Source organism: Triturus cristatus, chromosome 8 (genome assembly GCF_964204655.1).
Source record: "Triturus cristatus chromosome 8, aTriCri1.1, whole genome shotgun sequence".
NCBI classification, from domain to species: domain Eukaryota; kingdom Metazoa; phylum Chordata; class Amphibia; order Caudata; family Salamandridae; genus Triturus; species Triturus cristatus.
The window spans coordinates 204,952,680-204,977,118 of NC_140591.1; the positions used below are offsets into that span (position 1 = coordinate 204,952,680).

The 24,439-nt window shown below is 43.8% G+C and overlaps 1 protein-coding gene across 7 annotated transcripts in view; it reads right to left on the reverse strand.

Moving 5' to 3' along the window:
* The window catches only part of SON (SON DNA and RNA binding protein), a 722,851-nt gene that overhangs the window by 196,671 nt on the left and 501,741 nt on the right, over positions 1-24,439 (reverse strand). Inside the window, exon 7 of one of the 7 annotated variants that reach the window (XM_085621367.1) lies at positions 10,960-11,019. The exons of the other annotated variants lie outside the window; for them this stretch is intronic. Coding sequence (XP_085477493.1) covers positions 10,987-11,019 — 33 coding nt within the window. The 3' untranslated portion in view covers positions 10,960-10,986. The remainder of the gene's footprint in view (positions 1-10,959; positions 11,020-24,439) is intronic. 7 annotated transcript variants of the gene reach the window in all.

A 24,439-nucleotide genomic window follows, 5' to 3' on the forward strand; every position in this document is an offset into this window, starting at 1 on the left:
GCAATGTTATCCAACCAGGAAATAATTTGTGCCATTAAAACATCTACTATCAATTATTTTACAGATAATATGGGCTCGACATCATTAGACTATGTGTGGGACGCGTTTAAGGCCCAAATCCGTGGTCTCTTACATAGTCTGATATGTGCTAAGAATAGAGACGAGGTGCTAGTATTTCAAAAACTGGAAAAAGAAATATCTAATTTGGAACGAGTAAGGTTGAGCTGCCAAGCTGAATGCTTGGCACAAACTCTCAGTGACCTGGAGCATTTGCGACTAGAATATAGAGGAAAGTTAGACCAAAAAGTATAAGCACAATGGTTGGTCCATAACATGGAAAATTATGAATATGGAGAAAAAGCCGGTGCTATCCTGGCATGGAAAGTAAAGGCAGATTGAGTAAAAAATAACATCAATAAATTGATTATAAATGAGACGGGGGAAACCTCTTGTAATCAAGAGGATATGCAAAGGTGCCTCCTTTCTGTGTTTTCTAATCTTTATGGAGAGGAGACATCTTCAAGTCCCAACAATATCCGAGAATGGTTAAAAAATAAGGCCTTACCAATGTTGACAGTAGAGGGGCGCGGCGTGTTAGAGGAGCCTATTAACGAAGAGGAAATTAAACCTCATATTAAGAAGATCAAGAATAATAAGGCAGCTGGGGCGGATGCTCTACCGGGGGAAGTCTACAAGGCACTCCAGGAGGTGTTAGTTCCTAGGCTACATGAACTTTTTAATTACATCTATAGTTCAGAAGGTAGGGTTCCCCCCTCGTGGAAAGAGGCAATAATAGTACTTGTTCTGAAGCCGGGAAAGGACCCTCTTAAGGCAGACTCTTATAGGCCAATCTCCCTGCTAAACCCGGATTATAAGATTTTTACTAGCATTTTGGCGGGGAGGTTAGTCAGGATAGTCCCACGGCTGATTAATGTCGACCAAAAGGGGTTTATCCCGGGTAGGTTCATTCATGAGCAAACTCTACAGCTGATAGAAAGTATTGATTTGGCATTGGCACTGTCGGAGCCCTTGGCTGTGGCTGCATATGATGCAGCCAAGGCGTTTGACCGTGTTAATTGGGCCTTCCTATGGGAAACCTTAAAAATTATGGGATTTGGTGCAATACTCATACAAACCCTCATTAAGTGCTATGAGGGCGCCTCTGCAGTCATCCTTTTAAATGGTCTGTTGACATCGAGTTTTAGTATAAAAAGGGGAACCCGACAGGGGTGCCCCATCTCACCCCTATTGTTTGATATCTATATTGAACCCCTTGCACAAGCATTGAGACTAGATACACAATTCACCCCCTTTCAAGCTTTAGATTATAAGTGCAAATTAGCCCTTTACGCTGACGATTTGTTGGTTTACACCAACAATCCAGCGGAGGTGCTTCCCAGGGTAGATGCTACCCTGAAGGAATTTGGTCTGTATTCTGGGTACTCGTTAACTCCTCTAAGACTGGGGTAATGTGTTGGGGCGTTGATAATTGGCCTGCAGTAAGGAGTTTAGGTACCTGGGGATAACTGTAGCGCAGGACTTTAGCAGCATCCCACTGATTAACCTGAGGAAAGTGGCTAAGGAAATTGACCATCTTTTTTCTAGATGGCAGAATTTACCTCTCACCATCTACGGCCGTGTAAATTTGGTCAAGATGGTAATTCTGCCTAAACTGACGTATTTGTTTAGCACTATTCCTCTGGAGTTCCCAGGTAAACTTTTGGGAAAAATCCAAAGTAATATTGGCAGCTTTATATGGTCTAATAAAAACTCTAGACTATCTTGGAAGAAGCTAAAACTAAGACTGCTAAAGGGTGGATTAGCCCTTCCAGATGTGCTTTTGTATTCTCTCGCCTTCCAGTTCAAAAATATATGTTCCCTACTCTCTAGTCCTGTTGATACTAATTGGGGGAGGATCTTGAGGGTAATGGCTAATTCAGAGGGTGGGGGTATCGGATTCTTGTATAAATTTGGGGCGCCAAGGTTTTTCAAGAAGGTCCGTTTAAAGGTTTTAAAATCTGCACTCAACGTGTGGTATAAAGTCAAGGCGAAATGGGGGATAAGATATTATTCAGACTTTGCCCCAATCTGGGATTCCCCGGGATTACCCGTATGTCTGAAAGACAGTTTGGCGTCCCCAATCAGAAAGGCAGGAATTAGGATCTGGTCTGACCTCATTTCGTCCGATGGAGTTCTCCCCTGGGGGGTTCTAAGATCAAAAATAGGCGACTCCTTTTCTAGATTCAAATATTTGCAATTGTGTTCCTGGTTTTTTAGCAGAGAAGGAGTTTATAGGTGGAAATTGGGAGATTGAGACTATACTTCAGAGTGTAAATTTAAGAAAAAAGGAGGTCGGATTCTGGTATAGGTGCCTATTAGACGCTGAGGATGAAGAGCTTCCCCCTTCTCATCTGGTATGGAGTTCCACTATAGTGGGAGATGCATCCGCCGGCTTATATGCTCTTTCTCTCCAAATCCTATATAAATGTGTTAAATCAGCATCTCTTAAAAAAACATTTCTACGTGATTAATAGGCTATATTATACGCCTAAGAAGATTGCCAAATTTGTTTCTTGTCCATCCCCTAGGTGTCCCAGATGTGACTTGTTTGAGGCCGATGATATGCATATCTTTTATGACTGCACACATGTGAGAGACTTTTGGCAATCTGGAATGTGCTATGGAAGGCGTTTTTAAATTTAAGCTGCATATTAACTTAGCTCAAGTAATCTTTGCATTGGATAATGATCTTATAAGGCAGGTCTCTACGTTGCAGGTGGGGTTATTCTTTCGCTTGATTTTGATTGCTCACAGAGAGATTTGTAAGCTGTGGAAGGCCCCTAGACCTCCGTCTTATGAGAACTGGTTGGGTGAAGCACTGGGCACAGCAAGATTGGATCAGGGCATGTTGGTCAATGAGGATAATAACATCTGGTCACCATTGATTCTTTGGGGCAAGGAAATGAGGCTGGTTTAAGGCCTCATGGGTCCTATGATTACACCAAGCCTCGTACAAAAGAAGCTGGCCTGGTCGGCCTAATGGATAGGCAATAACATAAGCCCAGGTCGCCCAGGTCGAAATGGGGTTTTATAGTTAATTTAGCTGATGCAAATGGTAAAATGAGGACTAAAAAAATAAATTAAAAAAACTGGTGCAGCACCAAGTTCAGGAGGCGAAAAGCTGATCAAAAGTCTTTGTCGAGGGACTTATGAGGGGAAAAGGACTGCTGTTTTAGCTGAATTTAAATTTAAGGAGTTGTCCGATAGTCAATGTGGAACTGCAAGCATACATTCCTGAAGATTAACTATAGCACTCCGAGAGTAACTACCCAATCTGACACAAGTCATCGAGGTAAGGAAATACAGCAACTGCTGACAATGACTATGCACTGCTATGACTTCCATGAACACCCAAGGGGCACAGGTGAGAAGGGAAATATAGCAAATTGAAAGTGTTCATGACGTACTACTATAAACCCCAAGTAACGCCTGAGGGATTGCAGCACTGTTATATGAAAATCCAGGTTCTGCAAATCCAGGGACATCATCTGGTCTTTTAGGTCCAGGGCAAACAGAATCCGAGCAAATACAAGGATTTTGAATTTGACCTTCTACAGGAAGGTATTGAGAGACTGAGGGTCCAAGATAGGTCAGAGACACGTCTGGTTCTGGAACGGGGTAGTGTTATTAACAGCCCTCACCTCTCTCCAAATCCAGTACCCATTCAATGGCACCCCAGGAGAATAAGAGTTGTGCTTCTTGAAGTAGGATGGACAGATGTTCCTCTGAACTTCATTGCAGTGTGGGAGGAAGGTGTGGTAGTAAGGATATCAAATGGAGAGTGTAGCCCCTCGGAATAATTCGTAAGACGCATCTGTCAGGCGTGATGGATTGTCAACCTGTGAGTAAATAAGGACTCCTGCCTGCCATTGGTTGGATCAATTGCTGAAGTAAGGAGCGGAGCTCTGGATCCCTGTCAGAAGGCAAGGAAAGAATGGAAATGACGTTAGCGCTCATGTCTATATGGGGCTTTGCGGTGTCATTTCATTAGGCAGTACAGAGCCAGCGCCATCCACTAGCACTCAGTAGCACTGCTTAATAATTCTCCATTTGAAAGTCTGGTGCCTGGGGGATGTTCAAAAGGTGAGTAATCTACAGTGAGAAGTATCCTTCAGAAACTTTTTGTTGGTTCTCTTGGCTTCTTGTGCACGTGCTTATGGCATTTAGGCCTCTCACACCTTCGCAGTCTAACAGGGAAGAAGTGCTGCGGAATCTTCAGGTGCCAGTTGCGAAGACTCAGGTGTACCCGGTGTAGTTTCCAGAGTGTAAATATTGTTCTTTCGAGCTTCTGGGTATGACCTCCACAGATGACCGCTACATTGGGGCAATAGACTGGAAAAATATCCTACTCCTCCCCATGGCAAGATACTATTCATAGGAACAGAGTGAGACCCTCAAAAATATGGTCACGGATGAGGAGGCCCTCAAAATTGAAGAGGCCAGAGATCATCCTGATGTTGAGAAGTGTGACATTATGCATCTCAACACAGACACTCTCCCCAGAGTGGCAAGTTGGTCTAAGGTGATGAAGACCCTGCAAGAGTCTTTGATTGATGCTTGCCAGGATCTCCCATCTTTTTCACACCAGTCTTCATAGTAAAATTCTGCAATGTGGACCACAAAGACATTCAGGATTTATTTCCTGCACAAGAGAGGCATCTAGCAAGGTGTGTACATGTTGCCATTTAGAATCCATGTTTGGCCTTTGTTGACCAAAGGGTTATGCGGTAGGCTCTCTCAGAGCATTTTAGATGGAGCACGACCGTCATGTTCAATTTATCCTTATTGTAAGTTCTTACTGCAGCTCTAAACACACTTTTTTTTTTTTAAACACATCAAGGGTATACGATGGTTTTGTTTCAAGCCCCATCTTCCTCCTCATTGTTGTTTTCCAGTTGTCTTTCCCTTTTGAATCATTATATAGCAAGTCTGTTATGTCCCAATTAAAAATGTTGTATGTATCAACTGATGATTGCCTTAAAAGATTTTTGGGGGGAATTGTTTTTTCCACATGATAAAGCGAGCTAAACAGACCTGGCTCCACTTTAACCTCTTTATTAATGAATGTTTCTCTCCCCTCCTCCAACATTTCCATTGCCTTATATGTTGTGAAATTTGGCAATCACGTTGAAAATGTGTTATCAATGGGAGGTGATCGCTTTAGGAGCACTGAATTATAGTGAAGTCTCTATATGCCTCTAACAGGAGGTTGCTCAGAAAGGTGTAATCCAGTTTTGAAAGGTCCCTAAATATATGTGGACATTTTTTTATTGGTTTCATGCGTGTTCGAAAGGAGTGTAAGGATTTCAGGTTGGAAGCTGAAGACAATTATGCATGTTTATTGCAAGAGGATCCATGCCAGCTAACTACACACTGTCTAATTCCCCAAAGTATTTATATTGCAATCTCCTTTCAGCATGACCTCATATGTTGCACATTTGGTTGTCTACTGCTTCAAGAAGTCTTCTACAATTAGTTTGTGTTGGTGCAGTGCAGGTTCAAGTATACATTGATGATTATTATTGGTTTGATAGTGCTACTTATTTTTTCATCCATTGATTATTGCTTTGATGAAGGATTTTCTACAGCTAGTAAGATTGTATCTACCTTCATGCCTGTGAATACATAGATTGATATTCCTGTGGCTGGTCTACGAAAATTGTTGCATTTTATTAGCTGGTTGTTGTATTTCATAATTTCCTTCGATTGGGTGGGATTTAACTGCTGACGTCTCCTGTAAGCAGACTATGTTTTCCTGTTTTTATGAAGATTAAGGCTTCAATGTAGAGAAGCGTATGCTTAAGACTGCGTTCATTCCATGATATATACTGTAAGATGGCGGCTCGTTGACTACAATGCCCCTATATTTTTTATTTTAATATGGTTTAATACCGCCACAGTTTCATGAGCCAAGAGAGCAGGGAAAAAAAGAAACCAAACAGGACATCTAATACATAAGTACTATTCAACATCAGAAGTGTGTTCAGGTGTCTGTTTTTTGCGCCGTAGAGTCCGTGCATACTCCATATCTAGTTTCGGATTATTAGAAATCTTTGCTGCTCTATCCTCGCCAATCCGTAGTCTCGCAGGATACAGCATAGCATATGGCACTTGCTCCTGAATCAGCACTTTTTTTACACCTTGGAACTCTTTTCTCGCCGCCTGGACCGAGGCTGTGAAGTCCGGGTAGAACGAGAGTTAATTTCCCTGATAGAGTAGCTTTCCCTTCTGACGTGCCACACGCAACACCGTATATCCCTGTCCCTAAAATTGAGAAGGCGCACTATAATGGGTCGCGGTGGGGCACCTGGAGGCGGGCGCACCGCCAAAGATCTGTGCGCCCGCTCGACCACCAGCATATTGGAGAGGGTTTCCGGCCCACATACGTCCCACAGGAGAGTTTCGATGTACACATCCAGCCGGCCCACATTTGTTGATTCCGGCTGGCCTAGAATGCGTATGTTATTACGCCTCGAGCGTGCTTCAATATCCTCATTCTTGTCCTTGATTAGCGCCAACATTTTTTCCATGTCTGTCGCTTTGGCAGCCAAGTGCTGTAATCCATCCTCAGCATCCGAGATCCTCTGCTCAGCCGCTCCCAATCTCGCTCCCTGCTTATCCAATTTAGCTGATATACTGTCCATGCGGCTGGTGAGCGCCTCGATCTTGCAGTCTATTGATTGCAAGCTAGTTTCAATCGCCTCCAGAGTCTGCTCCAAAGCTGTGGGGACCTGCTCCGTCACGACCATCTCCGCATCCGATGGCGCGCCCTGCGTCACCTTACTCAACTTGCGCGATTCAAAGTTGAGACGAGGCTGGTGTTTATCAGGCTTCCCCATTTTTCAGAGTTTTGTTCTTTCTAGCCAGGTATTCTCTGTCGCGCCGCGTGGCACAAGAGCTCACAGAGGCAGCAAACCCACCAGGTGCCCACCGCTTCACTGATCGACGAGGTAGCACTCTTAGTCCACACACCGGGCACAGCCTGCCATCTCACAGGGCGAGAAACATTGCAGCGCTCTCAGAAGTCACGGGCACGGACGGGTAGTCGCCAATCAGAGTCCGCTTAGTTCCTCGATCCCTACAGCCAGGCATGCACATCCAGTGGTATTAAGGCCAGCACTCCCCCAGGCACGCTGCAGACAGCCGCCCCACCATCAGGGATGTTAGCTCCGTACCGCCAATAATTGCAAGTAGCGCAGGCCAAATCAGCAGTGGTACCAATGCCCCCGGGGGAGCTCCCAGCCGCACAAGATGATAGCGTCACCACCAATGTCCCGAACCTGATGTTGGAGGGGGGCCCGGGGAGCATCCGATGAGCAGAGACCACAGGGAGACCGACAGCAGGTTACACACGGGATCCCCAGTGCGCAGGGCGGCCGCCAAACAGCAGCAGTCAAAAGATAGTCGTGGGGGGGGGGGGGTGGGGGGGGGGGGATCGTATATCAGATATTCCACTTACTGCAGCAATGTCACCTTCTGATCCCCCGGGGCACACCGCTGCCGATCAACACCCTGAGGCCTAGTGCGTCTACGCGAGCCGGGCGCTCGCGTATCACCCGCCCGAGGCAACGGAGCAGGCCGCGATCGCACGTCTCCGTATCCGGGTCTGACACAGGTGCGGGGCCACACAGTACCGGTTAATTCAGCGGGGGCTTCCCGGCACCCCGACGGCACCCGGATGCACCCGACTCGCCGCGGTCAATGTCCCTCGATCTCCACCGCATCCCCAGAGCCGCTCACCTCCTCAGGTCGCAGCCATGTTGCCTGCGCGCGGTCTCTGAGGATCGGTCCGGGTTGTGGAAGCAGGGCAGACGCGCTCCGCCGCTATCTCGGCTGGGGTGGTCCCTGGGCACTCAGAAGCAGTTCCACCGCATCAGGCTCGCGGGAGAGTCCCAGTAGGCAAGGATAGTTCAGCATATCATTACGGCGGCCGCCATTTCGCCGCACGGCAAGCCACGCCCCCCTTGTATTCCCGAAGCTTACCGTAGAAACAAGCCAGCCCCAGTCTGAATCTTTCACCAAAGGTGTTTGAGTGACTATTGTGCAGCTTCTTTGATTGTTTATATTGAGATACGGATCTGGGGATTCTTATGTAGTGTCGAGTCGGATGCGCTATTCGCACCTAAGAATTTGTTTTTTTAGTCCTTTTAGTGTTTTCTATTGTACTAATATTGATTATGATATGAGAATAACTCTCTGGCTCCTTGGGTTTAATTTCAATGCCCCAGTATGGAAATGTTAATTTCTCGACAAGGACCTGCGCCACATGTGTTGGAGTCTTCCATGTTACTATTGTCGATTACATCTTTGGAGAGAACTGACATGTTTCAAACTGAATTCTAGTAATATCCTCTTTTTGACAATACCTTAAAGGAGGAATGTGTTGAAATAAGATATTCGCCCTTTGTCGCATCTGGCATGTGAGATATATGGGTGAGTCGGAGGGAAAATGAGTTTGGTTTGAAGACTTTGTTTTCTATCGTGCATAGTGTCACCATCTGACAGGTACTCTCTTCCGTTTGGGGAGTATTTAGTGTTTACAACTGATGGTCACATCACATGGGCAAATCGATTGTTGCATAATCTTCCCCTCCGTTCTTACTTCTTTGTTGGGTTGTGTCGGTGAGACCAACTTCACTTTTAAGTTGCATCTGTTGCAGTGGGTGAACACTTGCTTCACTTGGCTTGGGGTAGAATTTTGTTGAAATCTTAATAAGATATCCTCCCAGTCTGGACGATCCTGTTGGTTGGTTGCTGCAACTCTATTGGTTGGATTGACGTGCAAATTACTTTGTGTATTGACTCTGTCAGATCGCAATGTCTGTGGCTGGATCTTTGTCCCCCTTTATAGCATACCTTCTTGTTGTACACTATTGGTCGAGGTTCTTAATGTCTGCCATTGATATCTGCTCTATTGGTTGTATTGTCTTCTAGTATTTCTTTCTGTGATTGTGTTTCCTGATTCCTGACATATTCGAAAGAGATTACTTCATGGAGAATGTCCACGAACACCTAGATTTCCTGCCTTGGGTAGGCTCCCAACTCATCAGTCTATTTAGTTTCTTCTTCTTTAATCTTCTACTAGTTAATGGCTTATCCATTGAGTATTTTGTGACACAGAAGGACTGTTCGACCATAGAGGGGCCAAGTGTAGGTCTGTCGTAGACTTTGTATGCCTTGAAGTTTTCATTCTATGAAGAACTGAAACACCCTCCGTGTCTGGTTCTAAGATGATGTGTATATGTGCTGAGGTGTTCTCTTCCTGGTGTGTTAGATATCCCTTATTTTCTCAAATTCAGTATTGGTTCTGTTAACAGTAGTAAATGCTATATTATATATATCAGTCAAGCAGTTTATAAAGTGGTTCTGGCCATTCCACATAACAGGATAGTGAAGCCCATAGTGTCTCTATAAGTGAATTTTAAGGGGTAGGGAAATACATTGGGCCACAGCCAAAACTCGTTTTGCCCCCTCCTAAAAAGGAAATATATGTACAGGTTTGCTTAAACAGTTTAAATCTAATTTTGCATCTATGTGAATACATATCTATATATGCATGAGTGGATTATATACACATCCATACACATATTTAGATTTTAACATACTGAACAAACAACATTGCTTTGAAGTGAAAGGTAGTTTGACAAATTAATGTGTGTTGCAATGAGCAGTGTGTTGCAATGAGCAGTGTGTTTTTCTGCTGCCTCCTAGCATATTCAACAACTATGGTGGCGGAGCACAATGGGGGTGGACAAATAGAGCTGAGGCATGGGCCCATCTGTCCCCCTCCAGAGACACTAGTGTGGGAAAACCAAAGATATTAGCATTCTCTCATGTAAACTACTATGGGCCTTATTTAGAGTTTGGTAGACAGGAAACTACATCACAAACATGAATGTTGCCCAATCTGGTGTATTACAAGTGCATTGTAGGATATGGCACTTATAATACAGCGGAAAAGATATCTGACACATTTTGACGGAGTATCCTGCCAGCCAAACTCTAAATAAGGGCCAAAATGTAGATACATTATTTCATGTTTATTTTTGGGAACTTATTTTTTAGAGCGGTGCTTTGGTCAAATCTACTTTATGCTTGTTTTGATTTAACTTGATTCTTTCTTTTTTAAATAAAAAACAAAGAATAGAAATTGCTGTCTTTTATAGGCATGTTGTCTTTATTGAATTATTTTCATAAAGGAAATTGTATATTTAAAAATATTTTCTAAAATTCTGCATATACACAAAGAATGTTTTGTAAATCAATATTAGAGGGAATCACCGAAAGAAGAAATCATTTGCTAATCATTATTTGCTTTTTTTTGGTTTATATACTTCACAGATAAAACTTTGTGTGAGAGAAAGATATTTAAAAAAGAAAAGTACAATAGACTTCTGCTCCTCGGCCACACATTTTATTTACACTTCTCCTACCTTTGAAAACAAAAACATTTGGTGTATATTTACAAGTTGTGCAAGTGATCTAACACTATTCTAGCAAAATGTGAGTAAATTCCCAAACAGGAAGTAACAATGTTCAGTTTCACATTTTAGTGATACTTGTTGGAAAACAGTTAACGATTCACAGAAATGATACAGGTTATGCTATGAAAACAAGCAGTTTCTTTGATATTATTTCTATCATATTCCAAAACCTTTCAGAGTTGAACATAGAACTGACAGGACTTAAAAGTTGATCCATGGTATTTCTCTATATTACTCCTTTATCAATTGAGATATGGATAAGACAAGAACATGATTCTTGGTTACCTTGTCTTGGGTGGTCAAAATTTCAAGCGTAAGGTAAGATGTACAGGGGCTCCTCAATTTGTCCCTGTCTCAAAGTCAGTTGACTACACTACTTAGAATAAACTTTAGTCCAAAAATGTGTTTCACTTACGTTGCTCATCTGCTGCTTGCTCGTTAATCATATCTGATTTAAGTTTGTCCCAGTAAATTTCTAAATAGAGTCAAAAGAAAAAAAATGTAACAACTAATGATCAAAACCAATTCACTCTAGCAAACCACAAGGAGGCATTTTCCATTATTCTTTCAGAGTGCAGCTTTCCAGTGTAATATGTAACAAATTTCAACGTTATTACCATTTTTATTTGACTATTCTTACATAATAATGATGCAGCTTTGGCCATCACTATTGATGATTTTTTTCAGCCAGCACTACTAAAGATTACCTCAGTTGAAAGAAGAACTTCAGAGGCAAACTTGTGTGTATATATATATAAGCTTTTTTTTAATGTTTTTTTCATAGATTTTGGGTTGTCTTCCCTAGTGTAAACATGAATGGATGTAGGAGTATACACTCAAAATAAATCACCCAGCTGACAACTGTTGTCAGTGTAGCAATGGTTTGGTAGCTGAGTTGCCAAATCTTAAATGAGGGTTTTAGTCCTTATGCTTTCCTCATTTTCCAACCAATGGGAAATATCATTTGGTGGGTCAGGAAACTGCTCCTCAGAGGCTCCTCATTAAAATACACGGGCTCCTTAACAATTTGCACGTCTCACCCTTAACTGCATAAACATTACTGAAGTCTAGTAAAAAGTCCATGCTAAATTTTGAGGAAGGATGGTGAATAAGTGTTAGTAATGACATAACAGTAATGCATTATCTTTTCTGCAGTCAAGTCTTGCACAATCTCATTCCAAACCTGTGGAAACAGATCAGCTTGCATAGAAAAGTTGTCAGGATGTGGTAACGAAGTATGCTGTGGTGTATGAGAATATAGGTTGTAAAAGATTTTCAGACCAAACGCACATTGCCTCCGCATGTAGCACACAAACAGTAATGCTCACAAAGAGGAGGCGCTCATGTAGTTGAACTACACATGTGCCAGACATTGGAAAGCTAGATGCTCCCTTCGGGTTTAGGAAAAACAAAGGATAACTACAGCAAAGAAACCACCTTAACTTAGTAAAAAGTTATGCTTGACCAATCCATCTACCTAAAGAAGCTTTGAGCCTTATGATTCTGCACCTTAAGTATAGGGATACTTTTCAACTTCTTAGTTCTATTTCTCTAGAATCTACAGACTCGTTGGAAACAAAAATTTCTATGCATGATTTTCTTGTGGCAACTTAGGCCTTATTAAAAAGGAAGAAAGATTACTTGAATTCAGTGAAAGTCAGGAACACGTATTTATATATTAGGTGAATATGTACCATTAGATCACAAAATAAGGTCACGATGTAGAATGTGCACTTATATTCTAGGCAAATAGCCACAAGGAAAGGTGGTCTTTCAGATGAGTTTAATACACAAGACTGCTACTGGTTATGTGTTTACCTATTGAAGAGACCAATTTCAGAACAAACTAGGGAGCAGGTTCTATCAAAGGGGAAGCGTGTTTAAGAACATCAAATTGGCAAATGAATATCTGAACTGACAAAGTAAACTATCAATTTCTATAACAATTGAAAAAAGTTAATGTTCTAAGAAGCTCACTTTTGATCGAACGCCAAGATGACCAAAAGGACTAGCGTCCACCAATGTAAGAAGGATGGTCGTTCAAAGGAAACATTCCTAGGGCAATATGCATCTATCAACGTACAAGAAGTAGTAATGTGCCGCATGACCCGAGTGTAGGCGATGCGCTTGCCACCAAAATAAAAGGCTTATTTCTTGCAATGAAGTGGAGGGCTCACATCTCCACAAGGACCAGTGTTGATGAGACGATCTGTCATTGTTAGGGCTGCTATACGCCATAGGTGCACCACAAAACTCACTACCTGGTTTTGATGTGTATGCACCTGTGCCACCATGGACACAATAGATCATGGGTACTTGCAAACATTTTCCCAGGGGCCACAAAGTTAGGTTGGTGATGTGACCAAGGGTCGCATTGATGCTAGCATGGTCACGGTCATACAGGGGGTGTTTGGCAGGTGGAAGAAGGTTGTGGCAGTATGGTGGGTTTAAAGGAAGCGAAGCACATACATCTAGTGGCTGGACTGCACAATATGAAACAGGAAAACCTAAAATGTAATCCTGGCTTCTCCACTTTACCAAATTGTGTAATCCTAGAGAATTATTTCACTTTCCCTCCTTTTTGTTTATTATCGCATAAAAGAGAACCTCAAAATGCATGACTTCAGGAACTGCGCAGTACAAAATCTTCTCGGTGTTTGATTTAATATACTAAAAAGTTGTTCATGTATAATGTGCATCCAAACCACGCAAAGAGTGCACATAACTGACTTGCCTCTTTGTTCACTATTGGGATTATTTTCAGGGTGGGGGCGGGGAAGATTGAACGTTCCTGAATTTATGTTTGAAAACTATCACTTAAAAAGAAAATTTCTCAATGCACGGATATAATCTGATGTACTAAAGTGAAACAGTTCTGCATGTTACTAAAATACACGTTTTGATTTTTGGAGAGACCTTAGCATATTTTTACACTATTGCTGCAAGATGTTTTTAAAACTTATGGTGCACTTTTCATACTATGGCAACGGCTTATATCACTACTCTCACAGGAATTTCGTGACTTGACCCGCCGTCGGTATTTGCGCGTACTGAGGCACGGACCCACTTCAGGCTGTTCAAGGCCTCCATGCAGATATAGACACTGAGTCTGTGTTGGACACTGAGCAACTGGTACTGGGGGGTTAGGGTGGAGGGTTGAAAGGGGGGGGGGAGGCTGTTATTTGTTTCTTATTGTTATAGAAAATGCCATGTCTTATTTGACTTTCTTATGAAGATCCTTGCTAAAAGGTTTGCAGCATGATGGAATGACAATAAAATAAATCTAACCATTAAAAGTATGGTGCTCCTAAAGTTAACCAGACCAGGACACACTAGTTACTTCCTTTAAGTTCAATTAATGTTTAAATAAAGGCATCTTTTTAATCATAGTGCGGAGTCGAGTAAACAGCAGCACAGTGCTGCTGTTGACCAGGGGGCCACAAGTAAAGGTCAGGAGGACTGCATGCAGCCACTGGGCCGTACTTGGAGTATCACTGCAATAGATGTTGCAGGGACCCAGAACATTTCCTATTTCTGGTCATGGTGGTGCCAATTGTTAATGAGTGTCCACAATTTTTTTTCTCTCAGCCATCAGGCACTATGTGTTGACTAGACATAATTTACCAGTCAGTGGCTCTCAGTGACTTCTGTGTGGCTGGAGGGGAGACTTTCTCTAGGCGGCCTCGTCCGACTTTTCACCCTAGCGTAGACAGGTTCTTCATTACACTCTGCAGGCCTCACCGAATACACACTATACGGTTGATCACCCACTTGTCAACTCTGCTATCAGCATAACGACTACCTACTGGTTATTCCTTTTTTCATCTTTGAACCTCAGGCTGCTTGTATCTTGGACATCCCTCAGTTTGTTTTCAGGGTGAAAATCAGAAGTATAAACTCTTGTAGTACATACATTTCTCCTTAATTATGTGTTCCCTTCCAAAGAATGGCTTATCTGGATACCTTAAGCGGTAGTTTCACAAAGATCCAGTGAATTAGTTGCACGTTAGTGTTGCATTTGAGTTTCTACACAATTGCAAAAAACAAGGAGACTTCTCCCTGCTAGAAGCTCACCTGTCGATTGCACGGAAAAATTATATATAGAATCCTGAAAGGTAGTAGACTATTTCTTTTACCTTTGTTAACATCCTTTGTGATGGATAGAATTCTTCCTGCAGATTCTTCAATATTACCAGACTTCAGCTGCAGAATCATATGACTTCATTACCAGAAGAGATATAGCGGGTCCTTAGAAACGCCAATCTGTGATGTCAATATTTGGGACCGCCATGTTTTCTACTTTATTTACCTTGCTATTTCAAAGTTCCCATTTCAATTCTCTAGGAATGACCCATCCAAAATTACTGGAATTTAAACCCTACTCGTCCTTACCTTAGAATAATCACCAGGCATCAGACTGGATCCAGAAATTATTCTTGAGTAGTACCTCTGTGCACCAGTAGGTGGCTCCGTTCAGCTCCGCATGGTGTCGTCTGCGCCGGATTTGACGTTTGCGGTGCCTATATAGGTGCCAAACAGGCTCCCTGTCAGTTACTTTTCATGAATTCAATGCCAGAAGGACAGAGCCACGAAGTACACTGACCACTGGTGCGCAAAACTAGGGGCCTGAAAGGGGGAAGCCGTGTCCCTAGAAATTTGTTCGCAGAGCAGGAAGGATGAGTGGGTCAGTAAGGAATTTGCGGCTACATAGAGTCTCTACCAGATAAACAGTTCCCGAAGGTAAGTAACTTGTTCATCTGATAAAGACTTCTAGCAGCAGTTTCCTTACCTTAGAATAGATACCCAATCAATACTTACCCAGAGGTGGGTCTGTGGACTTATTTCACACGAGAAAGTTCTTCAGGACAGAACGGGCAAAGTGCCCATCCCTACGCACCTCACTGTCCAGACAGCAGTGTTTGGTAAACGTATGCAGAGATGCCCATATTGCTGCCTGGCAGATGTCCAGGACCGGAACAATGTTAGCTAACACAGTTGTTGCAGCTTTAGCTCCGGTGGAATGATCACATAATCCCTCAGGGGGTTGCTTTTCAGCCAATGGGTAGCAGATTTTAATAGAGAGAACGATCCATCGTGAGATGGTCCTTTTCTGTACAGCCTGTCCCTTCTTAGATCTGACATACCCAACAAAGAGTTGGTTGTCCACCTGGTACTCATGTGCGATCAAGTTAGAAAAACAATGCTCCTTTTGGGTCCAGACGTTGGACTTGCTGCTCTAACAAATGGAGAAGGTGTAAAAAAGTGGTTTGAACCTTTCAGAAACCTATGTACAATAAGGGATAGGTAGCCCGTCGGAGTGTAAAGTGAAGAACCGTGCTGGGCGAGAGAAAGGATGAATAGGAGAACTTGAGAAAGAGGACAGAAAGGGGATCAATTTGTCTTACTCTACACAATGCCACAAATCGGGCCCAACAGGAGGCATAAACCATCTTGGTGGACGGACGCCAGGCTGCCAAGATAACGTCAAAGACTTTGGGCGGAAGGTCGAAAGCTGTCAACTATTGCTGAACAATCTCCACGTACGAAGGCGCAGTGTTGACAAGTTCGGTGGAGAACACTTCCCTGCTGCTGCAACAGAAGACCCACCCCAAGGGGAGGCTGATTGGAGGACTGATGGTCATGTTCAAGAGCTCGGGATATCAGACTCTCTGTGCCCAGTTAGGGGCCACAAGGATGACTTGAGCCCAGAGGTTCCTGATCTTCTTGAGAACTCTGAACAGGAGCTGTATGGGCGGAAAGGTGTACAGGAGACCTGAGATCAAATCGAGATGAAGTGTCTCCGAGTGAGAGCCACCTTGGAAACTCCTGTATGCAGAACTGCTGACATTGCATGTTCTTGTCAGTGGCAAACAGATTTAACCAAGGCTCTCCGCAGCTGCTGAAAGCGACCTCACACCACCTCCAGACGCCGACACCATTTGTGATCCAATAGGCATTTTCGGCTGGGTTTATCCACCCTGGCATTCACAGAACACACCACATGTTGAACCAATAGGGATATACCCTGCTGTTCCAGCCATGTCTAGAGACAAACAACACGCATATGCCAACAGGCATGTGTCACAAACAGGATGCAGGAGGCCATGAGGCCAATCAGCCTCAGAGTCAGTCTCACCAAAATCCAGGATAGAGGCTGAAACATCGGTATCATAGCCTTAACATCCTGGACTCACCATCTGGGAGGATAGGCCAAAAACTGCACACCATCCAGAACAGCTCCAATGAAAGGAGGTATGACTTCTGTATGTTGATTGTGAACCCCAGTGAATGCAGGAGGTCCGCTGTAGTCTGGAGGTGGGAGGGGATTGCCTGGAGCGAGCCCGCCTTCAAAAGCCAGGCGTCGTGATAGGGGAAGACTGGCACCCCTGATCTCCACAGATGAGCTGCAACCACCACTATAACATTGGTGAACACCTGAGGGGAGCTGTTGAGACCAGAGGGGAGCACAGTGAACTTAAAGGGCTCATTGTCCACCGTGAATCGCAGGCAATGCCTGTGAGCAGGCTGGAAGGGAATATGGGAATATGCATCCTGCATGTCTAACGCTACCATCCAGTCTCCAGGGCAGACAGGTAATGAGCAAGGAAAACATTTTGAATTTCTCCTTTTTGAGGAAGAAATTGAGAGCAGGTCCAGGATAGGAAGAAGGCCTCTGTGGTAAAATGGACACCTGAAAGGTGGCCTATTTATCTATGTGACGCTAAACAAGGCTTCAACCTAAGCCATCTAAAAATAAATTTGCCGTACACACATGGTATAATAAGGCATAACTGGAACTACTACAGGTCCCATCATTATTTTAAATGCATATGTTAACACTAGCTCCTCTAAAAAACGGTGGAATATAAAGATGTTAGAAAACCTCCCAATGGAATAAGTAGCCTCACATGGTGGAATCCCACGAATATTAATTAGTGATTTCAATCTCAATTTGGCCAATCACCTAGGAAGAAGTGGCAGCCTAAAAAGAATGGATATGAGCGGGGATATCCCGATTCAAATTTCTAAAATCAGCTCTGTTAATTAAGAAGACCACGATCTCCTTTGTATCTTGGAGGATCTTGGTTTTCGCGCAGTAAAAGGGCCCTGCCAGGGAGATGTTCCAATGACTGACACAAGGAAATCTCACAATGTGGAATCTGTCTTGGACCATATGTTTGCATTGCTCCATCGTTTTTATCGGAAAGTAGCGGGAATGGTAAGCACAACATACTTCTTGCGTGGGCACACTCTCTATGGCTCCTTTAGCCAAAAGAGCCGTCACTTCCTGTTGGAGAATATTTATTTTTATTTGAAAAGTTTTATAAAGCGCAACCAAAACCCTTACGGGTATCAGAGTGCTGTACAGATGTGGCGAAAGCACGGAAACTGTTACAAATGGTGTAGTTAAGCCCACACAACGTCAAGCAAAGGGGGGAAACAATCAAGGTCCGGGGTTTGAGAGATGGCCCGATCCGAACATTATCAGAATTGTCCTAGAGCAAGATACCCATTTAACAAACAAGCATACAATAAATCGAAACAACGGTGTAAAATAAGAGTCAAATTTGTAGATAGAGCAAGAGAACAAGATGATGCTGTTAATGTTCACTCAAGATTAGCCGTTTGACCTGTTTCTTCAAAGATGCCATGGAAGGATTGGATCTGATCTCAGGAGGTAGAGCGTTCCAAATTCTTGGAGCAAGACCGGTGAAGGCCTGATTGTATGATCTTTTCTTTTTGAATTTGGGAGGTTTCAAAAGTAGGGTGAACGTACTTCTTAAGTTCTGACAAGAGCCCGATAGTTCAAGATTATTTGCCAAGTATACCGGGATGTTGCAATGTACGGCTTTATGTGTCAAGCAAGCTATCTTGAAATGTATCCTGGCTTCGATAGATAGCCAATTTAGTTGCAAAAGGTCGGGGGAGATGTGATCATGCTTTCTAGAGCCAGTGATGAGCCTGCCTGATGCGTTTAGAGTATCTCTGAACGAGGCCAAGCTAGCTTTGGGAAGCCCAGCAAGGGTCACCAAACCATATTCCAGATGAGAGATAACCAGGGATTGTACAGCAAGCCTGATGACTTCGGGAGGCAGGAAAGGCTTGATTTTCTTGAGGATGTTGAGTTGAAAGTTTGCTCCCCTAATAGTTGCACTGATGTGCGCTTGCATATTTAGGTATTTGTCCAAAGTGATGCCTAACGATTTAGCAGTCAACCACATGAGGGGTGCAGTTAAGAGCAGTGAGTTGTTTAAGCCTGACCAGGGTAGGTTCAGAGTGGTTGGGTGGAGCAATCAGAAGGAATTCAGTTTTGAGAGTATTTAACATAAAAGGGTTCTGGGCTAACCACTGTTGAGTTTGTGAGAGAGCATCATTTCGCGTTTTTAGGTTTTCTTGAGAGGAGATCTTCAAGTACAGTTGCGTGTCATCCACATACATGTGATACTGAAAGTTAGAGTGGTTCAGAATGACGGTAAGTGGTTCCATTACAAGGTTGAAAATAGTGGGTGAGAGTGAGGATCCTTGCGGAACTCCAATCATAACAGGGCTACTGGTTGCAAGGGCATGGTTAACTTTTATCATTTGTGAATGGCTATGTAAGAAAGAGGCAAACCAATTTAGGACCGGGCCCATGAGACCCATCCTATGATGAAGAGCAATCAAATTTTCATGTTTGATGGTATCAAATGCTGAGGACAGGTCAAGAAGGATCATGACACAAGTGACATTTTGATCAAGGGATCTCAAAGTGTCATCCACAATGTACGTTAGTGCTGTTTCAGTAATGTGCCCTGCTCTGAAACCCGACTGGTAGAGGTCAAGGAGTAGAAATGTTGTCGATGTGGTTGCATAACTGCGAATGGACGCATTTCTTGAGCAGTTTAGCTAGAGTCATGATGCTGGTGATAGGTCGGAAGTTGTTAGGATCAGATAAATCAGAATTGGGCATCTTAGGGATGGGAGTAACTTGCCCCATCTTGAGGCAATCAAGGATCCTTCCCTGTAAGAGAGATTCATGAATGATCCGGGAACACAGAGGGAGAATTGCCGAATTGAGATCTTTAAAAAACTCAGCAGGTAGTGGATCGCTGAAATGGTTGGAAGATTTAAAGGACGCCATGTAGTGGAGCAGCTCCGTGACATCTGGAAGGAGAAAGGAATTCCAAGTGGTGCTGTTTTTGAGAGAACAACCAATGGGTAAGGACACTGCCGAAGGTTCCGCACACTCAACTGATGCTGCAGTGAGGTTTAGAGGTCGCAAAATGAGCGTGTCAGGAAGCAGCTCCAGTTCAATTTTCTTAGTTTTTTCAGCTAACTGCACTGAGAAGTCCTCCCCACTAGGAAGCAAGGACAATGGAGTCGAGATAAAGTTGGAAGAGTGGTTAGCTTGTTGCTTGATGATTTCAAAGAGCTTCTTGGGTCTATTCTTTGCGCCATCAAGCTGAGCCCTGAGGTGTTCAGTTTTTGCAATGCGGATGTGTTTGTTGTATGTACTTCTCACCTTCCTTTGCTGAATGAGGCTTGTGGAGGAGGGAGTGTTTCTCCAGCGCCTCTCTGCGAGTCTAAGATTGCGCTGCTCATCATTTAGGGCATCATTAAACCAAGGTTTGGATTGTTTGACTGGAATCCTTTGGAGTTGCTTTGGTGTAATAGTTTCAAGAATGTTAGCCATAGTGTTAATGTAGTGATCAGAAAGATCGTCAAGGTTGGTCGTGTCCGGGGAGGGGGGGCTGAAGCCCATTTTTGGTGATGGATGTTAAGCGCATTGATGTTGATGTCTCTCAAATTGCGAGACAGTTGTTTAGCTTAAATAGGCTGGCCCTGTCTGCACGAGACCTTTTCCAGTATGTGGAAGGACATTCGATGATGATCCGACCAGTCACAGGGTAGAATGTCACCCAGTTGTATGCTATTGTCTTCGGCAATGATAAGGTCGAGAGTGGCGCCCTTATTGTGGGTAGGTCCCTTACAGACCTGTGAGAAGTTCAGATTGGAGAGGAAAGTCCTAAAGGAGCAGAGTAAAGGATCATTTGTGTCATTCCAGTGGAGGTTAAAGTCCCCAAGGAAGATATGGCTGAGTTGGTCCGAACTCGAGCTAATGACCTCCATGATTTGTTCTGTGAAGAACATATCACCCGGTGGATGTTAAATCGAGTGAAGTACACAGGCAAGTTGCTCACAGGAAGACGGCAAAGCGCACTGCGATTGCTTCATAAGGAGGCTGGTGCGATGAATGCATGCAACAGCCTCCCCCCCGTTATAACGAGTCGATCGCGTCCGATAATGGCGTAATCAGGAGGGATTAAGATGTCGAGGACAGGGGAGGAGGCATCATTGAGCCAGGTTTCAGTGAGAATCAGAAGGTCCAAGTCTTGCGAAATGATGAGTTCCGAAATATCCGCTGCATATTTCACCGCCGATCTGAAGTTAAATAGCATCGATTTGATGTGCTGGTTGGTAGTGATCACTTCATGATGCGAGGTAGTTATCTGAAGTAGGTTTTCGTTGTTAATTGATCTATGGTTGACACTAGGACTCTTGTCCTGGTCCGAGGTAATAGTAGGGATGTTGATAGTAGAGATAGAGGAGTAGAGTATCCTATTGTCACTGTACGAGAATAAAAGAGCGAGACTGTACTCCTCCGACAGTTGAGGCTGGAACCTATGGGGCCTTGAATGGTGGTTAGGAAGAGGCCTAGACCTCCAGCTGGAGCTAACAGGTGAGTGGATAGAGGCTTGATTGTCACCAGCGTAGAAGATTTTCCGTGGCTTGTGTTGATCGGTCCACTGGAAATGGTATGTATTACAGAGCTTCTCCATCTTCATGGAGAACTGTAGAAGGGTCTGCATGATTTCTTTAACAGCAAGGAGATCCTGCTTGAGGTCATCAATCTTCTCCTCAAGGCAAGGGCGGATAGTGCACTCCTCAGCTGACTCCAAATTAGACAATGTGTCTGACCCCACTGTGGGAGGGTTATTAGAGGGTAGAGTAAGTCCCATACCACAGTTACAGGGAAAGAGAAAATCCCGCTCAACACCCCTCCAGGAAGGAGGATTAGCCTTGCGGGCTTAAGAGTAGATGCAGAGTGGAGCTGAGCAGATCCTGGATTGGGATTAGTAATGGGCAGGGTGGATTTAACAGAGGTGATAGGAGATGTACTGTAGGAAGAGGAGGGAGTGTGTGGGTTATGATGCAACATACTAGAGACAGCATCTAGGTCCAAGGCCCTCAAGTTGGTAACACCTGGGCCTACGGGTTGAATAGCAGGGTTATCATGGATGTTTGTGCTGGTGTAGTGTCCAATCCTACTGTTGTTGGAGATCACGGAGCGAACAGTGGGTGACGCGGGTGACATGAGATTTGACGTTAGGAGTGGGAAAGGAGGAGACACATTAGGGACAGAAACTTGGTGGAAGGCACTCGAGTAGGAAATATCATAGTCCAAGTGAGGAATAACAGGGTTGTATGGGATAGGGGTGTGGGTTATATACACATCCTCCACGGTGTTGGGAAGAATAGAAAAAGATGAAGACGCAGAATTGAGGGAAGAAGAAGCGTAGGGCACAGCAGGTGCAGATAATGTAGATAGACAGCGAAGATGTAGAGTGGCCGGGTTGGCGTTAAGTGTGTTCTTAATCCTCAGAAACATAGAGTCAAAGTTCTTGAGGTTAAGGTCCGATGCTTGAATAAGGTTGTTAATAAAAATCAAAAGGAGAGGGAGGAAAGGTACTGGGACCAGTTCACTTCCCCAGGTATATATGTTTTATCAAAGAGAACTAGCTCTGGAGTGGGTGCTCCTAGCGTATGTTTGTATTGGAAAGGAAACACATTATGTTTATAGTAAGGCCCTCACTCACCAACCTAGTTGGTGACATGCTTCATCATCGGGCCCCACCCAAGGCACCTCGGGTGTGCTACGACGCCTGGATACAGCGGAGCTGGTATTGTGCCATGAGAGTGCAGTGAAAGGAAGTGAGTGAATGTTAAAAAAGCTGTCCTAAGGGTCCCTGGGATAAAAAGTTACTATTTTAATGAGTGGGCCTTTGGCAGTTAATAAAAACGAGAGTCGGATATTTAAGGAGATCTTAAGGTAACACCAAGATCCTAGTCAGTCAACATGTTTCAGCCATGCTATCTTAGTGGTATGGCTTTCTTCAGGACCTATGTGTAGGGCAAAGTGAGTGGTCTGAAAACGTGTTATTAAAAGACCATATTTGTGACACATGCGCTAAGGTATGATATGTGGTAGAGGAGAATTTCCTCTAGTGGCGCTTTCCTGTGGGGAAGGAAAAAGACAAACATACAGAGAAACATTTAACATACTGGTATGGTTGTTTCAGGAGCGGAGTGTCCGTGCTCTTATGCGGTCAAAGGCACAGTGAGGACGGGGTGTGGCGTAATTGGTTATAATAGACGCCTGGTAATTTATGCGGTACAGAGTGGTAATCAAGATGCGCATACGTGGTGCATCGTGTAACTTAAAAACGAAAAGCGAAGTATCCTACTCAGACTATATCCAGAAAGTGCCGCATGAGTTCCATGTGGGGGCCCAGCCTGTAGTTAGACTCTATGTGACAAAAATTAAAAGGGGAGACAAAAGTGATTTAAAATTTACCCGCATTCTTGGCTGTGAAAGAATGCCAGCAGCGGGGTGGAGAGGCAGTGTTAAAGCATACCCCTCTTAGGATGTTCCCACTTACTTCATCAAAGTCTAGGAACCTTCTCGGTACCTGCTTCAGCCGCGATGGAGCTCTGTGGTAGAATGAGTGGAGCTGGGCAGTGGTTTAAATACTCTGCTGGTTCCAACAGGTGTCAGCGAGTTTGATAAATTGGGAACCACTGTGACTGGTTCAATGGGTTTCAGGTGTTGGTTTAGGCTGTCTTCTGATGAGTCTGCAGGAGAGAATAGGCATAGAGAAAAGACACGCCCCTGTGGGAGTGTAGACATAGAGAAAAGAGCTGCCCCTGTGGGAATGTCGAGTTCTTGTGTGTGCAGAAAAACAAAGTAAACTAAACTAAAGTTTAACTCCTAAAAGACCCAGAGGCACTGCTAAATTCAGCAGGTGGTGTTATTCTGAAATCAAGTGTGCCTACTAATTGTGGCTTGAAAAACATCTGAGAATGTTTTGTGTTAATTTGGAACATATCACAAAAGAGAAGAAAGGTTGAGTGTAGACTAGACATACATTTGGATTCGCACTGTCGTGTGAAAAAAGGATGTTTTTTTATTAGGTCAAGTGGTGCTCTTGACAGTAAGGTGGTTATGTAATTTCTCATTTTCGGGTGGTCTGTTTGGAAGTCAAAATAGGGAGTGTTGCTCACACTGAGGTGATTATATGATGTCCAGGTTAACCTTTTTGTAAGGCAGGGAGATTTTGCGCATGGTGCTGTGGTTCAGGTTGGATTCAGGCTATTCCAGAGTATGTTGTCATTTAACCCTGTGACGTTCGTGGAAAGGCAATAGATCCAACGTTGCTCCTTAAAAAGTAGGATCCTGTCATTTGAAAGGGTCTGGCTGTTGATATGTTCTATTACAGTCCAGTTCAGGTAATTTGGGGTGTGGTTTGCTTGGATGAAGTGGTCTGTCAGTTTACTTATGTTTTTTCTACACTGTATGGTGCTGCGATTTTCCACAATTCGGGTTCTGACTTTGCGACTCGTCATGCCTACATAACGTAGGCCGCATGTGCACGTGATCACATAGATGACATTACTGGTGTTGCAGTTAGTGTGGTGGAGGTGTTGCCACATTTTTTCTGTCTCCAGACTCAAATTTTTAGTTGCTTTTGTAAGGTGGCAGACACTGCAGTCACCGCAGGGGTAGTGACCTTTAATGCCTGGGAACCCCCACGCATTAAGTACAGTGTTAGGTGCTGGAGTTGTGGGTATAGGTG